Source organism: Triturus cristatus, chromosome 7 (genome assembly GCF_964204655.1).
Source record: "Triturus cristatus chromosome 7, aTriCri1.1, whole genome shotgun sequence".
Taxonomy (NCBI): Eukaryota; Metazoa; Chordata; class Amphibia; order Caudata; family Salamandridae; genus Triturus; species Triturus cristatus.
In genome coordinates this window covers 1214253702-1214268559 of record NC_140590.1, presented here as the reverse complement: position 1 = coordinate 1214268559, position 14858 = coordinate 1214253702, and the positions used below count along the sequence as shown (strand labels likewise).

Here is a 14858-nt window from a genome sequence, read left to right as displayed (position 1 = left end):
TTTGAACTACGCACTGGGGGTACGGCGCGTACATCCGGGGGGCAGGGGGTACGGCGCGTACATACGGGGGGCTGGGGGTATGGCGCGTATATACGGGGGGCTGGGGGTATGTGCTGGGGGTACAGCGCGTACATACGGGGGGGCTGGGGGTACGGCGCGTACATACGGGGGGCTGGGGGTATGTGCTGGGGGTGCGGCGCGTACATACGGGGGGATGGGGGTACGGCGCAGACGTGTAGGGATGGGGGTAAGGCACAGACGTGTAGGGATGGGGGTACAGCGCGTACCAGGCCCCCTTTTCCTCACTTATCACGGCGTACTTAGCTTTTCTGGCACTTTTTGGGTCCCGTAAAAATATTGCTGTCCGGAGTGTTGTCGGTACGAATCGTACTTGCTGGTACGTAAAAAGCAGCATGACTCCGTGCGAATGTCGCGTACGCGCTGTCCCGGATCAGACTTGTATGTATATTTTTGTCGCACGGTGTTTTTTACGATTCGTACGGAAATGGTATTTCTGTACGAATCGTACTTGCTGGTTTGTACGGTGGAGTTCCCGGGTACGAGTCGTACGGAGAAAACGCTCCATACGACGATTCGTACCAGGGTTTTACAAGATCGGAATCGACACCTTGGTGTCAAGACGAGGTCTTTCAGTGTCTTTAAACACATGGCTGTATTTTTCTTTTGGCAACCCTACTGTATATTTATTCTTTTTCATGAAATGCCTTCTCACACTACTGCAGTAAATGTAAATTTCAAATGTAAGGAATAGGCCCAGGGGGTACTGCCTGGAACCAGAAAAAAATAGGCCACTGAATTCAGTTTACAAAGGTATGCAGAGGTGCATCACATAATGAGAAGTCCGTGCTGTGCATAAGATAAAAATTGTATCCTGTGGATTCTGCGCTGAGCGCTCTCCGTGCATTCTTGTGCGCATTGAGATGGGTGCTCTGTGCTGCACATTGGACGCCTTTCACCTCTTGAAAGTAACACTTACTGTGACATAGCCAATGGGGAGAGTGACGAGGCAAACGTCACAAAGGCTGGCCGCAGGGTACTGTTGCCACAGACAGCCTAGCTGCGCTCACCAGCAGCAAATAGGGGCTGTTGACGGTCAGCCACAGTGTCTAGGAATGCAGGTCAACACTGTGATACCACACAGTCAAAGGGCGTCTGATGTCACTTTCACTATCCCTGACATTTTTGGGCATTGACGTCCATGCTTTCCGCTTTAAAACATTAACAGCCTCACACAGCTTTTCTCTAATGACGCAGTTTCATCGATTTCGAGTGTGTGGTCTTCCTGCCCTACAGTTGCACCTCTGGCGTGTGCTGGGCCCAGGCAGTGTCACATCCGGGGAGGGGAGCTACTCAAGCAGAGGGTGCAGCAGGTGCAGTGTAGACGGGGTTGCTGCTGGTTCTGTCTGCTTGGTTTGCCAGATTCTCTGGTGCAAGGTGAAAGGAAGTCAAACCCCATGTCAGATAAATAGTATCAATCCAAATAATAATATGGAAAGTGAAAGTTCTGGGCCTGCGAGCGGGAGACCACATGCTCCTGCTTTTGAGAATCCGAGAAGGTCTTTGTGGGGAGGGAAAGGTCAGCGGCATCGGGCACTCCTCTGCTGTTGTTCATCTTGGATGGGAGTAAACCATACTGTGTTGTGTGGTTAGGTTTGCCGTAATTTCTAGCTGACAAAATAGCAAATACAAGCTCAAAGCACTTAAAAAGTATTTTAAAGTAGTGTAAACTAATTACATTGGTGGTACTCATAATACGGCCCGCGGGCCGCCAGCGGCCCGGCAGGCCTTCACTGGCGGCCCATGGACCTGGCCTTGTCGTTTCTAGGCAGAGTGGAGATGCAGGGGCTGTAAGAAGAGGTGAAAAAAACAACAAAGCCTCATTAACAAGCAAATGGAAGACCTGTGAAGTACTCAGGTGCGGCTGTGTGCGCGGCCGGGAAGCTGTCTCAGCCCGGGCTGCCACACATGACGGGGTAAGTGGGGGGGGGGGCTAGGGCTGTAGCCCTTTGAGCTCAATGGGCGTTGCACGCCTGGATGTAAGCACATTCAGAATCTGAACAATTGCGCCTAGAGACAGATACAGACAGAGATAGATAGGGACAGATACAGACAGATAGGGACAGAGACAAACCGATAGAGACAGAGAGGTAGAGAGAGAGAGGAAGGTAGAGGGAGGGAGGGAGAGGGGGTAGAGGGAGGTAGAGAGAGAGGGAGGGACAGGGAGGTAGAGAGAGAGGGAGGGACAGGGAGGTAGAGGGAGGTAGAGAGGGAGAGGTAGGGAGAGGTGGGTAGAGAGAGGGAGAGGGAGGGACAGAGGGACGGAGAGGACGGGAGGGAGAGAGAGCGACAGAGAGGGAGGGACGGAGAGGTAGGGACAGAGAGGTGGAGGGAGGGAGGGACAGAGAGGGAGGGAGAGGTAGAGGGAGTAGATGGAGAGAAAGGGAGAGGGAGGTGGAGGAGGGAGAGTAGAGGGGGAGAGGAAGGTAGAGGGGGAGGGGAGGAAGGTAGAGGTAGAGGGAGGGAGGTAGAGGGAGGGACAGAGAGGGAGAGGGATAGAGCGGTAGAGGGAGAGAGAGGTAGAGGAAGGGATAGAGCGGTAGAGGGAGAGGGAGGTAGAGGGAGGTAGAGGGAGAGGGAGAGAGAGGTATAGGGAGGGACAGAGCGGGAGAGGGAGGTAAAGGGAGAGGGAGGTAGAGGGATGGAGAAGGAGATAGAGGGAGGGAGAGAAATAGTATGTGCTACTTCTGTGGAAAATGTGCAGCCTTTATTTTAAACGTTTGTGTGTTCTAGGAGCGAAGTTGAATGTTTTCAGATAAGAAACGATGACTTCACCCATTTCTTTTCTACCCCCTCCATTTCGAGTCCCTCACAATCAAATTAAATCCAATAGCAATATAAGAGATGCCAGTGTCTAAGTTATTGCTGTGTGCTTGACAGACTGTATCTCCAATATCTTGCCACTTGTTTTACATAAATGTCTTGCAGCGTTTTAAATAAACGTTCTTCCAAAGCTATTGCAGTGATTTTAAATAAAGTTGCTTGCACTTGCCTCTCCCCCTTTCTTTCCTCTATCTTCGTCACTCCTTTCTCTCTTTCTCATTTCATTCTACTTGTTCACCCATCACCGACCCCACCTCAATCCTCTCAAGCTTATTCTCTGTCAGTCTCCACGTCTCTCCTTCCATATTTCCTTTCTTCGGATTTCTCTCACGTGTCTGTCTTTTCCCTTCCCACTTACTTGTATCTCAAATTTTCCTTCTCTTTTTCTGTTGTGTCTCCCACTTTCTTCTCTTGTTCTGACTGTTGCTTCGTATCGCACCACTCTCCATTCTAGCCTCTCTTCCTTAGGCAACAAACTATTTATTACCCGGTTTCACCTCTGCATCCCCCCCCTCAATACCACCGCCCCCCAACCCCCAGCTGCACCTCGAGGGCACAAACAATTGGAAGGCCGCTGACAAGTCTCTGCTGCTGCCAGCAATTCTATACCATGAGCTCATTCCCCAGCCATATATGTAACCCCCCCCACTGCCCAGATGCGCCAGGACCCCGGAAGCTGTGGTATCAAAAAAGAGAAAAGACATGCCATGCGCTATCATGCAAGAGGAGTGATTTGGTCCCCACGTTCCGGCGGAAATATCAGCCTATAAATAACACCAGCCCTATGATGTTTACATTCATCCATACTGCATTTCTTATCCAACCGGCCCACTACCCTGAGCACTCCCTGCCCTGCATCTAGCTACGCACATTATGCCACTCCCCCACTCGACAGCACCCTCACTGAGGTTCTGCCCTCTACACTCAGTTCACCTGCGGACCCCCCCCAATCGTCTAATCTCCTACTCACTGCACTTCCCACCCATCACACCGTTTTACCTTGGAACTGTATCTGACTGATAAACTGTGTTATCCTTTTATTCCCGGCCGGGCCCCACCATGATGGCTTCCCTCATTCCAAATTAACGTCGCATCCGAATCCCCACCTGCCACCCACTGAGACTCCACCACCCACTGACCACTCCTGCCTAGGCTCGCAGCCTCAGATGCAGACTCACCTCCTGACCTGAGGGCTGGGGCTGTGCGGGCCTGGCCTGCAGGCTGCAGCTGCACTCTTCAGAGGTAGGCGCGAGCGGGCCGGGCACAGCAGCAGAGAAGGCACTGACAGCAGGGCAGGGCAAGGCTAGCCAGGCAGGCCAGGGGCTAGTAATATTTTTAATTATTATTACGGTCAGGACGGGATGGTCCTTCTTAGTGTAGCAGCCTCCGTGGCTGGGTCCTGGGATCGGATGTGCCACACCCAAGTCTCAAGCGCACGCCGCACTTTTAGAATGCGGCCCCCGGGGGAAGAAGGTCAACGGACTAGTCTTCCCCCGGGGAATTCGCGCGATGAAGGACAGGGGAGGAAGGGGTGGGATTAGGAGTGGGGTTAGCGGGGAAAGGTTAAAGGGGCTGGGAAGAGGAAGTCCTTCCTCTTCCTTCCCCAGCGCCTCAGGGAACAGTTAGGCGAGCTTTGGCCACCCGCCCACCCTACAGGCGTGGGGGGACTCGTTTCGGGCTGTTCGAGTTTTTATCAGCGTGCCAGTTTAGGACGGGTTGGGAGAGTGCGGATCGAGTTGGGGAGGGGGGAGGAGTCCATGACGGGCATACTCACCCTTCCGGGGAGGGGGATACTGGTGAAAGGTGGGGGTGCGTCAGATCAGTGTGCGAGGAATGGAGATGATGGAGAAGTTTGGAAGAGAAGTGAGTAAGTGAATGGGATAGGTGAGGAGGTGCTGTGTGAAGTGGGGATGGAGTAATTGGAGTATGGAAAGTGAGAAGTTATGTTGTTGGGGATTGTTGGGGGGTTTGTTTTAGGTTTGGTTATGATTGTCCAACCCTGTCCTAATAAAATGGCCTTTTACGCTATCTTACCTGGCGTGGACTGATTATTGCGCGAACGCGCGCCCCCGCATTGCGCACAATAACTTCAATCAGGGGCTAGCAAGGTTGTTCATTCATTGGTCACCAGCCCCGAGAACGTCCCCCTGTGCCTGCACAGACGGACGCTCCCTCCCACTGCTGCTACCTACCTGCCTCCGCTGCCTGACGCCTGTTTGCCGCTCCTCACCACCTACCTGACGCCGCTGCCTGCATCTCGCCTCCGCCTCCCAGGTACCGCCTGCTGCTTCCTGGTCGCCACCCACGCCGCTACCTTCACTCCTCACGCCCGCTGACCACCGCCACTTACCTGGTCACTCCTTGGGCTCCGTCGCTTCCCGCCGATTTTCTCGCCGTTTTCTCGGCGCCGCTGCCCCAGGCGCACACTCCCACTTCCGCCTCCTCCTTCAGTCCCGCCCCCCCTCCCTGCCCATTGGCCACCCCGCTCCCGCCTCCCGCTGACCCTCCCTCCCGGCTCCTTATTTATGACGCCCCCTCAGCGACCGCGCAGCGGACGCGCGCAGCGGGAGCGCCGACTGAGCGCCGAAGGTGCGCCAAAGGTAAGCCCGTCTGCGCCCGTCCGCGTCCGGACCGCGCCCAGCGCCAGACCCCCTGGTCCCCGCGCCCGCCAGCCCCCCCGCAGTGAGGAAATATGGATTTTCGTGATCGGTTATGTCCCCTATCTTAGACCCCAACGGCTCCATGTATATGTTACAAGTACATGTATGTTCCCTCCAGTTCCAGTTATGAAGACGCAAATACATGTGCGTCCACCGTCAACATGTCCTATTTCAGATCCGCCATGAATGGGCCGGATATTCGATTCCTAAGTATGAAAGGCCACCGACTTTATATGGTTTATCTACCCCATTTTGCAGTCCAGGCGAGTAGGCCCTGAATGCTGCCATCAAGCTTTTCCTGCTTTCTACCTCTGACAGCTTCAGTCTAAGCTTGCATCTGTACCCATGAACTTTGTCCTACTCCCTGCGCGGCTTACGGTGCCTGACTCGGCCTGTCTGCCTGCCAAAAACTGTATTTCACCTTCAAGATTATCTGCTCCGCTCCTCATCCAATGCATTCCTGTCTAGTAGTTTAAGTAAACATCCTTCCAGCTACCGAGCTAAGGGCCCGGCTTCTCTGTCTTTATGCAAGTAATTCATAGCCCTGTTACTATGGAAGATTTCTGCCCTCGCATCTAGTGTAGACACTTAGACGCTTGTACACGCACTCACAGTCAGTATAGAATAGATTTTGTTCGAGAGACCTTCCTTTTTGGATAACATAGTTCTTTAAACATAGGATGTTAGATATGATTTGGGATTAGGTTGACTTGACCCTCCAGACTTTTGTCTCCACATGTAGAGCTAAATGTCAAGTCCCTTTCACCCCCTAGTTGCACGTCAATCACACGTCATGCGGCTGCGCGCGCATCTCTGCCAAGTATTTCTGCTGACATTGCAAGATTCCTTCATGGATCCACCCATTTATGACAAAATGTATAATGACGTTTTCTAGTTACGCCTATTTTAGTTACGCATGCATGTCTTTATCTGTTTTATCAGCTGTTACGCCTCCTGCATCTGTTTCATTGAATGCCTTTTCTATAAAAATGATTACCTGTCAATAATGTATTGCCCTTCCTTCCTGAACTTTCGTGGTGATGGAATAGAATGCCTACAATTCGAATTGTATTCCTTTGTATAGGAATAAAGCCCTTTAAAACCTCTAATACCACGGATTCTGCCTCTCATTTTACTGAGTTATCTTTAATAATTTTCCGCATCAAAAATAGTACAGGTAATTAATTTATTTACCACAGCAGGACCTACGACTTCGCTACGCTCATCGCACTCAAACCCGCCCGAGCCCCCGGTTGCTACCGAGCGTCCCCGCGACGCACCCATGGACCCTTTGCCTGCCGATCCTGCAACTTCTCTTGCCTCCAAACAAGCACCACGCCCACCAAGACGGACAACAGCAACCACCTCAAGTGCATCCTGCTCAACACCCGCTCCGTCCACAGACACGCCGTGGAACTCTGGAACCTCCTCGACACTGCATCTCCAGACGTCGCCTTCCTCACGGAAACCTGGATGAACGACTCTTCAGCCCCCGACATCGCCATAGCCATCCCGGACGGCTACAAGATCATCAGGAAGGATCGCGTCAACCAGACCGGAGGAGGCATCGCCATCGTACACAAGAGCACCATTCGCATCTCGACTGACTCCATCGACGTATTCAACGCCGCCGAATACCTGCACTTCCAGATCCACACCGACCCCAAGACTACCCTCAGAGGCACCCTCATCTACAGACCCCCGGGACCACGCGCACAGTTCTGCGAAGACATCGCCGACTTCATCAGCCCTCACGCCCTCCCCTCCGCCGACTACATCCTCCTCGGGGACCTCAACTTCCACCTGGAGAGCAACAATGACCGCAACACCACTGCCCTGCTGGATAACCTCGCCAACCTCGGACTTCAGCAACTGGTCAACACCCCCACCCACTTCGCCGGCCACACGCTCGACCCACTCTTCTCATCCAGCAAGCACGTCACCTTCAGCCACTCCACCGGACTTCACTGGACCGACCACAGCTGCGTCCATTTCAGCTTCAGAAAGAACACGGTCCACCATCACCCGAAGCAGGCTCCCCACAGAAACTGGAGCAAGATCACCGCCGACCAGCTCGCCACCTCCCTCAGCCAGAGCCCACCTGTCAGGACCACGGACCCTAACACAGCTGCCCTCGACCTCACGCAGTGGCTGACCTCCTGTGCCGACGACCTCGCGCCACTGAAGAACCCCCTCTCCAGGCCCAGAAGCAAGAAGGCCCCCTGGTTCACCGACGAACTTAAGGACTCCAAGAAGGCCTGCCGCACCCTCGAGAAGGCCTGGCTCCTCAACAAGACCGCCGACAACAGAACAGCACTGAAACTCGCCACTCGCAGACATCACCAGCTCATCCGCACCACCAAGAAGAAATCTTTGAAGGAACGACTGGACAAGAACGCCCATGACAGCAAGGAGCTCTTCAACATCGTCAAGGAGTTCTCCAACCCCAGCACCGGCAACAACGACATCACTCCCTCACAGGACCTCTGCGACTCCCTCGCCTCGTACTTCCACCGCAAGATCGCCAACATCCACAACAGCTTCAACATTCCACCCCCGCACCCATCGGTCGTACCTTCGCACCCCGCCGCCACCCTCCAGACATGGACCGAGGTGACCCCCGAAGACACGTCACGCATGATGAACACCATCCACTCCGGATCTCCGACCGACCCGTGCCCCCATCATGTTTTCAACAAGGCAGCCTCTACCATCGCACCCCACCTCCGAGACATCATCAACACCTCCTTCAACACAGCAACTTTCCCGGAAAGCTGGAAGCACGCCGAACTCAGCGCTCTGCTGAAGAAACCAACAGCGGACCCGACCGACCTCAAGAACTTCCGCCCCATCTCGCTCCTTCCTTTCCCCGCCAAAGTCATCGAGAAGGTCGTCAACAAGCAACTGGCAGCCTTCCTCGAGACGAACCGATCCCTCGACCCATCACAGTCCGGATTCAGAGCCAACCACAGCACCGAGACCGCCCTCATCGCAGCCACCGACGACATCCGAGCCCTGCTCGACAACGGCGAAACAGCGGCACTCATCCTCCTAGACCTCTCCGCAGCATTTGACACTGTCTGCCACCGCACACTAGTCCAACGCCTCAACGACACCGGCATCCAAGGGAAGGCTCTGGAATGGATCATCTCATACCTCTCCGGCAGAACACAGAGAGTTCGCCTCCCTCCGTTCCGCTCCGAGGCCACCGAAGTCATCTGCGGCGTCCCGCAAGGATCGTCGCTCAGCCCCACTCTCTTCAACATCTACATGAAACCCCTCGCTGCCATCGCACGCCAACACAACCTCAACATCATTTCCTACGCCGATGACACCCAGCTAATTCTCTCCCTCTCCAGAGACCCCGACACCGCCAAAGCCAGCCTGCACGAAGGGATGACAGACGTCGCTGAATGGATGAACATCAGCCGCCTGAAACTGAACACGGACAAGACGGAAGTCCTCATCCTGGGACCATCACCCTCCGCATGGGACGACTCCTGGTGGCCCCCGGCACTTGGCACCGCACCTGAACCGACGGACCACGCACGCAACTTGGGCGTCATACTGGACTCCTCCCTATCGATGACCAGACAAGTCAACGCCGTCTCCTCAGCTTGCTTCCACAACCTCCGCATGCTCCGAAAGATCTTCCGATGGATCCCAACCGAGACCAGGAAGACGGTCACCCACGCTCTCGTCACCAGCAGACTAGACTACGGAAACACCCTCTACGCCGGTACTACGGCCAAGCTTCAGAAAAGACTTCAGCGTATCCAGAACGCCTCCGCCCGACTCATCCTGGACGTCCCCCGACGCAGCCACATCTCGTGCCACCTGAGAGACCTGCACTGGCTCCCGGTCAACAAGAGGATCACGTTCAGACTCCTCACCCACGCTCACAAGTCCCTCCACGACCTAGGCCCAGGGTACCTCAACAGCCGCCTCACCTTCTACACGCCCACCCACCGGCTACGTTCCGCTAACCTCGCCCTCGCCGTCGTCCCTCGCATCCAGAGAGCCACCGCTGGAGGAAGGTCATTCTCCTACCTGGCAGCTAAGACTTGGAACTCCCTACCCGTCCACCTGCGGATGACCCAGGACCACCTGGCCTTCAGGAAACAGCTCAAGACCTGGCTGTTCGAGCAGTAGCAGACCCCCTTCCCCAAGCGCCTTGAGACCCTTACGGGTGAGTAGTGCGCGATATAAGTTCCATGATTGATTGATTGATTGACCCTGCGTAGACGCGTCATCGAGACTACACGCCGCGCGCACCTGCCCACACTATTTATTTACATTATTTTAAAAAAGCAGCAGAGCCTCACCAGGCCCGTGCCCACGCATCTATTCTTGAATAAAGAGGCTCAGAGGTCAGGGCAGGCAGAGGCCCGGCCGGGGCCCGCTCGTCCGCACTGTGCTGCTGTAACTTGCGCACCAATTAGTTATAATGAGAGAGAGAGGCTCAGGCGAGCCTCTCTCCTGACCTTCAGGCCCAGACATGCGTGCGTGCCGTGTGCAGTGCACCATTTAATTTATTAAGAGGCCTGGCGTGTTTTAATTCTCTTGATGACGTGAGGGGGCCCCTGAAGCGCGCCCCCCCCCCCCCCCCCGCAACGCGGGGGCTGCGGGGGCCTGTGTTACGCCCCTGCGGTGGACGTGTTTCCTGCCCTTCGGTTTTTTGGTGTGACCCCGGGTCCTGGTGCTACATATCAATACACTACAGAAGGTGTTACATACAGCATGGACACATCATAGTGTTCCTCCAAGTACCTTACCCGTGCACCCATAATGCAGGTGGTCAATGCCACAGAGCTGTACATCACAATCGCACCTTCATGAACCGCACTGAGTGCTGCCGCAAGGCAATGTACCAGACACAGCACCCACAGCGGCACAGCCTCTAGCTCTGCTTACCAATAGAAACACCCTTAGCAAGTAACTGCTACCCTCTGACAGTGATTATTGCATTGATCATTGAGTCCTATAATGCTGTCATCTGACATTTAGGTCTTGTGTGCTGTATGTGGAAAGTATGTTTTTCTTTCAAGTAAACGCCCTGCATGGCAATGATTTCGTGACAGAAATGATATGCCTCATTGAGTTTTGAGTTTGACGCCTCAACGTCGCTATCTTGAGGGTCAAGTGCTAAAGGGGTGTACTTGGTGCAAGAGGTCAACTATCACTTGTTTAGGGTGTCAGAATTCTTCCACACGCCCTCACATTTGGGAATACTGTGAGTTTTTAAAGATAATTGTACAGGGGAACGGTTTTATGCCAAGAAGAGTTTGAGAAAATAGACTGCATAATGTTAAATTTCGAAGAAAACCAGGCCTCAACATTTCAGAAAATGTAAGGATAAATTTTAAAGGTGTTTATGGGATTTCCCTCGTTTTCCTAATACATGTTTTGGGTAATCAATGGCAAATTGTGCATTTATAAACCACATCCACCATCTGCATCAATTAAAATTGGTTCATATCTGCAACATCTTCTCACAGTAGAAGATGGTGCCCATATTAGTGCTGCTAATTGCTGCTGTTATATCGTGATAACTACAATATGAAAGGGGTTACAATTTGAACACTGTGACAAATACAATAGAAAGGGGTTTTACATTTTCAACTCATGACAAACAGCACAGGAAGGGGCTTTGCAGTTTTTAATTCTGATAGACCATCAAAAAGAGCCCTCTAGTTCACGAGGGGTGAGATACAGCTAGTTTTCATGGTGTCCATTTCTAATTTTCCGTTTTGTGTTTAGGTGTGTGTGTGTGTGCGTGCGTGCGTGTGTGTGTGTGTGTGTAGTAAAAGCACTGGCTCATCATTGATCGATTACGAGTTATTGTGTACTTTGGGGAGTTGTAAGTTTCCAACCCACTCAACTCCTATGAGTAAACCTTTAACTGCTCTGCATCGCTATCCTGAGGAACTTATGATAACGAGGTATACTTGGCACTCCGTTTGGGCCCAACAGTAAGGTGGCCCTAGGCCACCAGAGATAAAATACTGCAATTGTCAAAGTAGAAGCCCATTAACCCCTGATTGCACTTGGGCCACCCCTAGAGCTATCCCCATGTGAAATTCAATGGAAACGTATTGCAAAGGCCAACTGTCCCAGAATAACCAACCCTACAACTGTCCACCTCCCCAAGAAGCCACAGCTACAGTCCTGAAAAACCAGCAATGCAACACAGTGCCACAGGTGCCAGCAGTAGAAAGGCTGGTACAGCATGACATGCTGGGGATTCCCTATTCCTCAGAATGCTAATGCAACCAAGAGTAATGACAAGTAAAGCACTTTTCACTCAGTGTATGCATGAGTATGTGCTCTTCAGCACATGCGCAGTATAGTTATCCTGCCTCGTGGTGAACCAGCTGCTCCCTTTGAGATCTCTGTACAGCATGTGCCCCCTGCGCATGGCATACACACTGCTGCAGATGCCCACTATGAGTGTGTGCGTGCAGAGGAAGGGGTATTGGAGTAGCTTCAGGACTGGTGGACTGAGACCGGTGTCAGCTTGGGAGACCAGCTTCTAGATACTGCTGCAAAGCTGTTAATATAAGGCTGGAGGCAGAGCCCCAGAGCAGATGGTGAGTCTCTGTGAGGTCTAATGGGTCTTATAAAGGAGGCTGAGACTCGTTCAGGACCGAATTTGCTGTAGCAGGCATCAGACATTTTCCCGGTGGGCAGGAAGAGTGCGGGCCAGTTTTGGAGCGGCGGGGGCTGTTTTTGCTAATGGGGGCCGGTATTCCAGCAGTGCTGCAATATCAGCCCCCTGTAACAAAAGCAACAGCAGTGCTTCATGCTAGCACCTCCCCTCAGACACCCACCCCTGGGGCTGGTCCGCCTGAATTGCTAGGGCTGGTTTGTGTTCCCAGTCTGGCCCTGGACTCGGTTACTGGTACACTGATCAGTGGCATAATAAAGACCCCTCAGCCCCCACGGTGCGGGCAGCCCCGAGCTCCAGGGGGCCCCCTCAGCACAGTACCCTTGCATGATAGCACCTGACTGAGTCCGGAGAGGGGCACCTCCACTTTGCAGGAGGGCGCCCATAAGTTTTGTTACACTAGTGCACCTGATGCTTGGTGGCAGTAGTAAAGATAATCGTTAGTGGGTGGGGCGGTTTACCAGCAGTCACAGGAGAAAGGTTCTTGAAAGCAAAGAAACAGAAAGTCTGGGCCATTCATTTCCAAAATCTTTGCGCAGCCTGATTACAGAAAACAGATTGTGCGGACTCACAAGCGGAAGAAACAGACTACATAGGAATGACTGCTGAAGCTATGTGTTGGCAAAGCCAATAGGTCAGGCCGATGCCTCTTCGTTGATTGCTGAGTTTATGTGTGTGGTTTGGATGGACGAGCTTGTGAAAGCAAGGATGACTCAAAGTGTGGATCAATAGATGCATAACTGCAAGCAGGCGAGATTTTGTGCCTGTATGATACTGCTGTGTAACAGAAACAATTTCTCAACAGGTAGCACTTATTAGGCTAATAAGCAAACATGTACATATAGTTGCACGAAGGAAGAAACAGGGAGACTCCAAGGTAAAGTTATGTGCCAAAGGCACTATATATTAAAAAAACATATAATGGGAAAAACAGAAGAAACATTGGTATCTTCTGTTAATATAACATTACCTTGAAGTCTCCCTGTTTCTTTCTTCTTGCAACTATATGTATATGTTTGCTTATTAGCCGAGTAAGTGCTACTTGTTGAGACAGTGTTTCTGTTACACATATTGGCTAAACAGTTCTCAATTGGGTATACGGGTAAACTGCTGTAGCCTAATATCTGTATGATACTGCTGTCATGTCATTTTAAAGGGCAGTAGGATATCATCATGTTATGAACTACAAAATGATCATTGATTGTGCCCTTTTTGTCCTCTCTGTAACTCTGATTCTTGAGTGTCACATTCACTACAGGTTGAGTCTATGATAACACACTGCTTCTCTGGGTATCAGCAGAACGTACAGACTTACCTGCCGGCTGGGATACAGTGATGTTTGCACAGTTCCCATCATCACTGCTGCTGGAAACTGGGATTGTTTGGTTGGCAAACGTAGCCTGTGAAATCTTCCCTTGGATCCAGCTGGCGTAGGCGGATGCTGCAGTGAACAGCGGTGGGGCGTTGGGAATGCCACAGTCTTCTATGAATGTGCTTCTGAGTCCTGCCAGAAACCAGGATCCATTCTCGTTACAGACCAGCGGGGCCCCAGGCTCCCCCTACGGATACAAAAGATGGGTGAAGCAGGTGGGTAGAGCAGTATGTACCGTCTATGTGCACAGTTTATGAAGATACTTGGTACACAAGGAATTTTTTGGCAGGAAGGCGATGGATAATATACAGTGTGGGTGTCAAGAGCAGGGTACTTTCAGGTGACACTAGTTCCCAAGGCTTGGGAATTATTAGAGATTGAAGCACTTTCAAATAATTCTCTGAGGTTGGGAATCTTCAATTTCGTGGCCCAAAAAGTGAGCTTAAAGTATGATGTGATTTTAAAGAAACCATAAAATAGACATTCTTTCACAGCTAGTTCAGATTAATTACAGCTTGGTATCTTGGGTGAAAAATTAACAATAGCTTACAAATACATAACCAAATACCTCATTGGAGGGCCAGAGGAATCCATGAAATAATGAAACTGGGAATCTAGTGCTTTCAGAAAATATTTGTTCTTCTTTTGCGATAATCTACTCGCAGTTGTACACATCTTTAAACAGAAGAACAAACTGTAATAACCCAGGAGTGGGGATAGTGGTCTTCTCAGCTCTGAAGCTGATAGTTGAGTATCGCCCCAACCACGTCAGCGTCAACAAGGACATTCACATTCAGGCAGCAGTGCTTGTCAAAGGCCTCTGAATGATAGTTTTAGACATCTTATCAGGGGGTATGTTATGCAGCAATGCTGCCATATTAGTTTTTTTTATCTTGCTAAATGGGTAGTGACCTACCTGAAATTAAGCATCTAAATTTAACATGAACAATTAGGGCAACATGCCAAAATCCATTGGCTCTTTTGTTTCACATACTGGTTTACATCAACCTTAGTGACAAACAGCAACTACACTGGTTCATGTTGAAGTGTATTAGATGTGTTTTTCTGCATACTACACTGGTTCATACAAGCTATACTGGTTTGAATGCCCAACACAGGGTTGTATACAAAAGTCACTCTGCATTCATGGGGGAGGGGGTGGGCACAGGGCGGACGGGAGCCCTGAGACACAACCTTGGAAATTGCGTCCCTTTGACACCAGTACCCAGTTAAGTGTTCTATTATGGCTCTACAAACT

At 51.7% G+C, this 14858-nt stretch overlaps 1 protein-coding gene across 1 annotated transcript in view; it reads right to left on the bottom strand.

Moving 5' to 3' along the window:
• The window catches only part of LOC146811634 (transmembrane protease serine 9-like), a 1785969-nt gene that overhangs the window by 960763 nt on the left and 810348 nt on the right, over positions 1 to 14858 (bottom strand). Inside the window, exon 9 of the mRNA XM_085618610.1 lies at positions 13544 to 13787. Coding sequence (XP_085474736.1) covers positions 13544 to 13787 — 244 coding nt within the window. The remainder of the gene's footprint in view (positions 1 to 13543; positions 13788 to 14858) is intronic.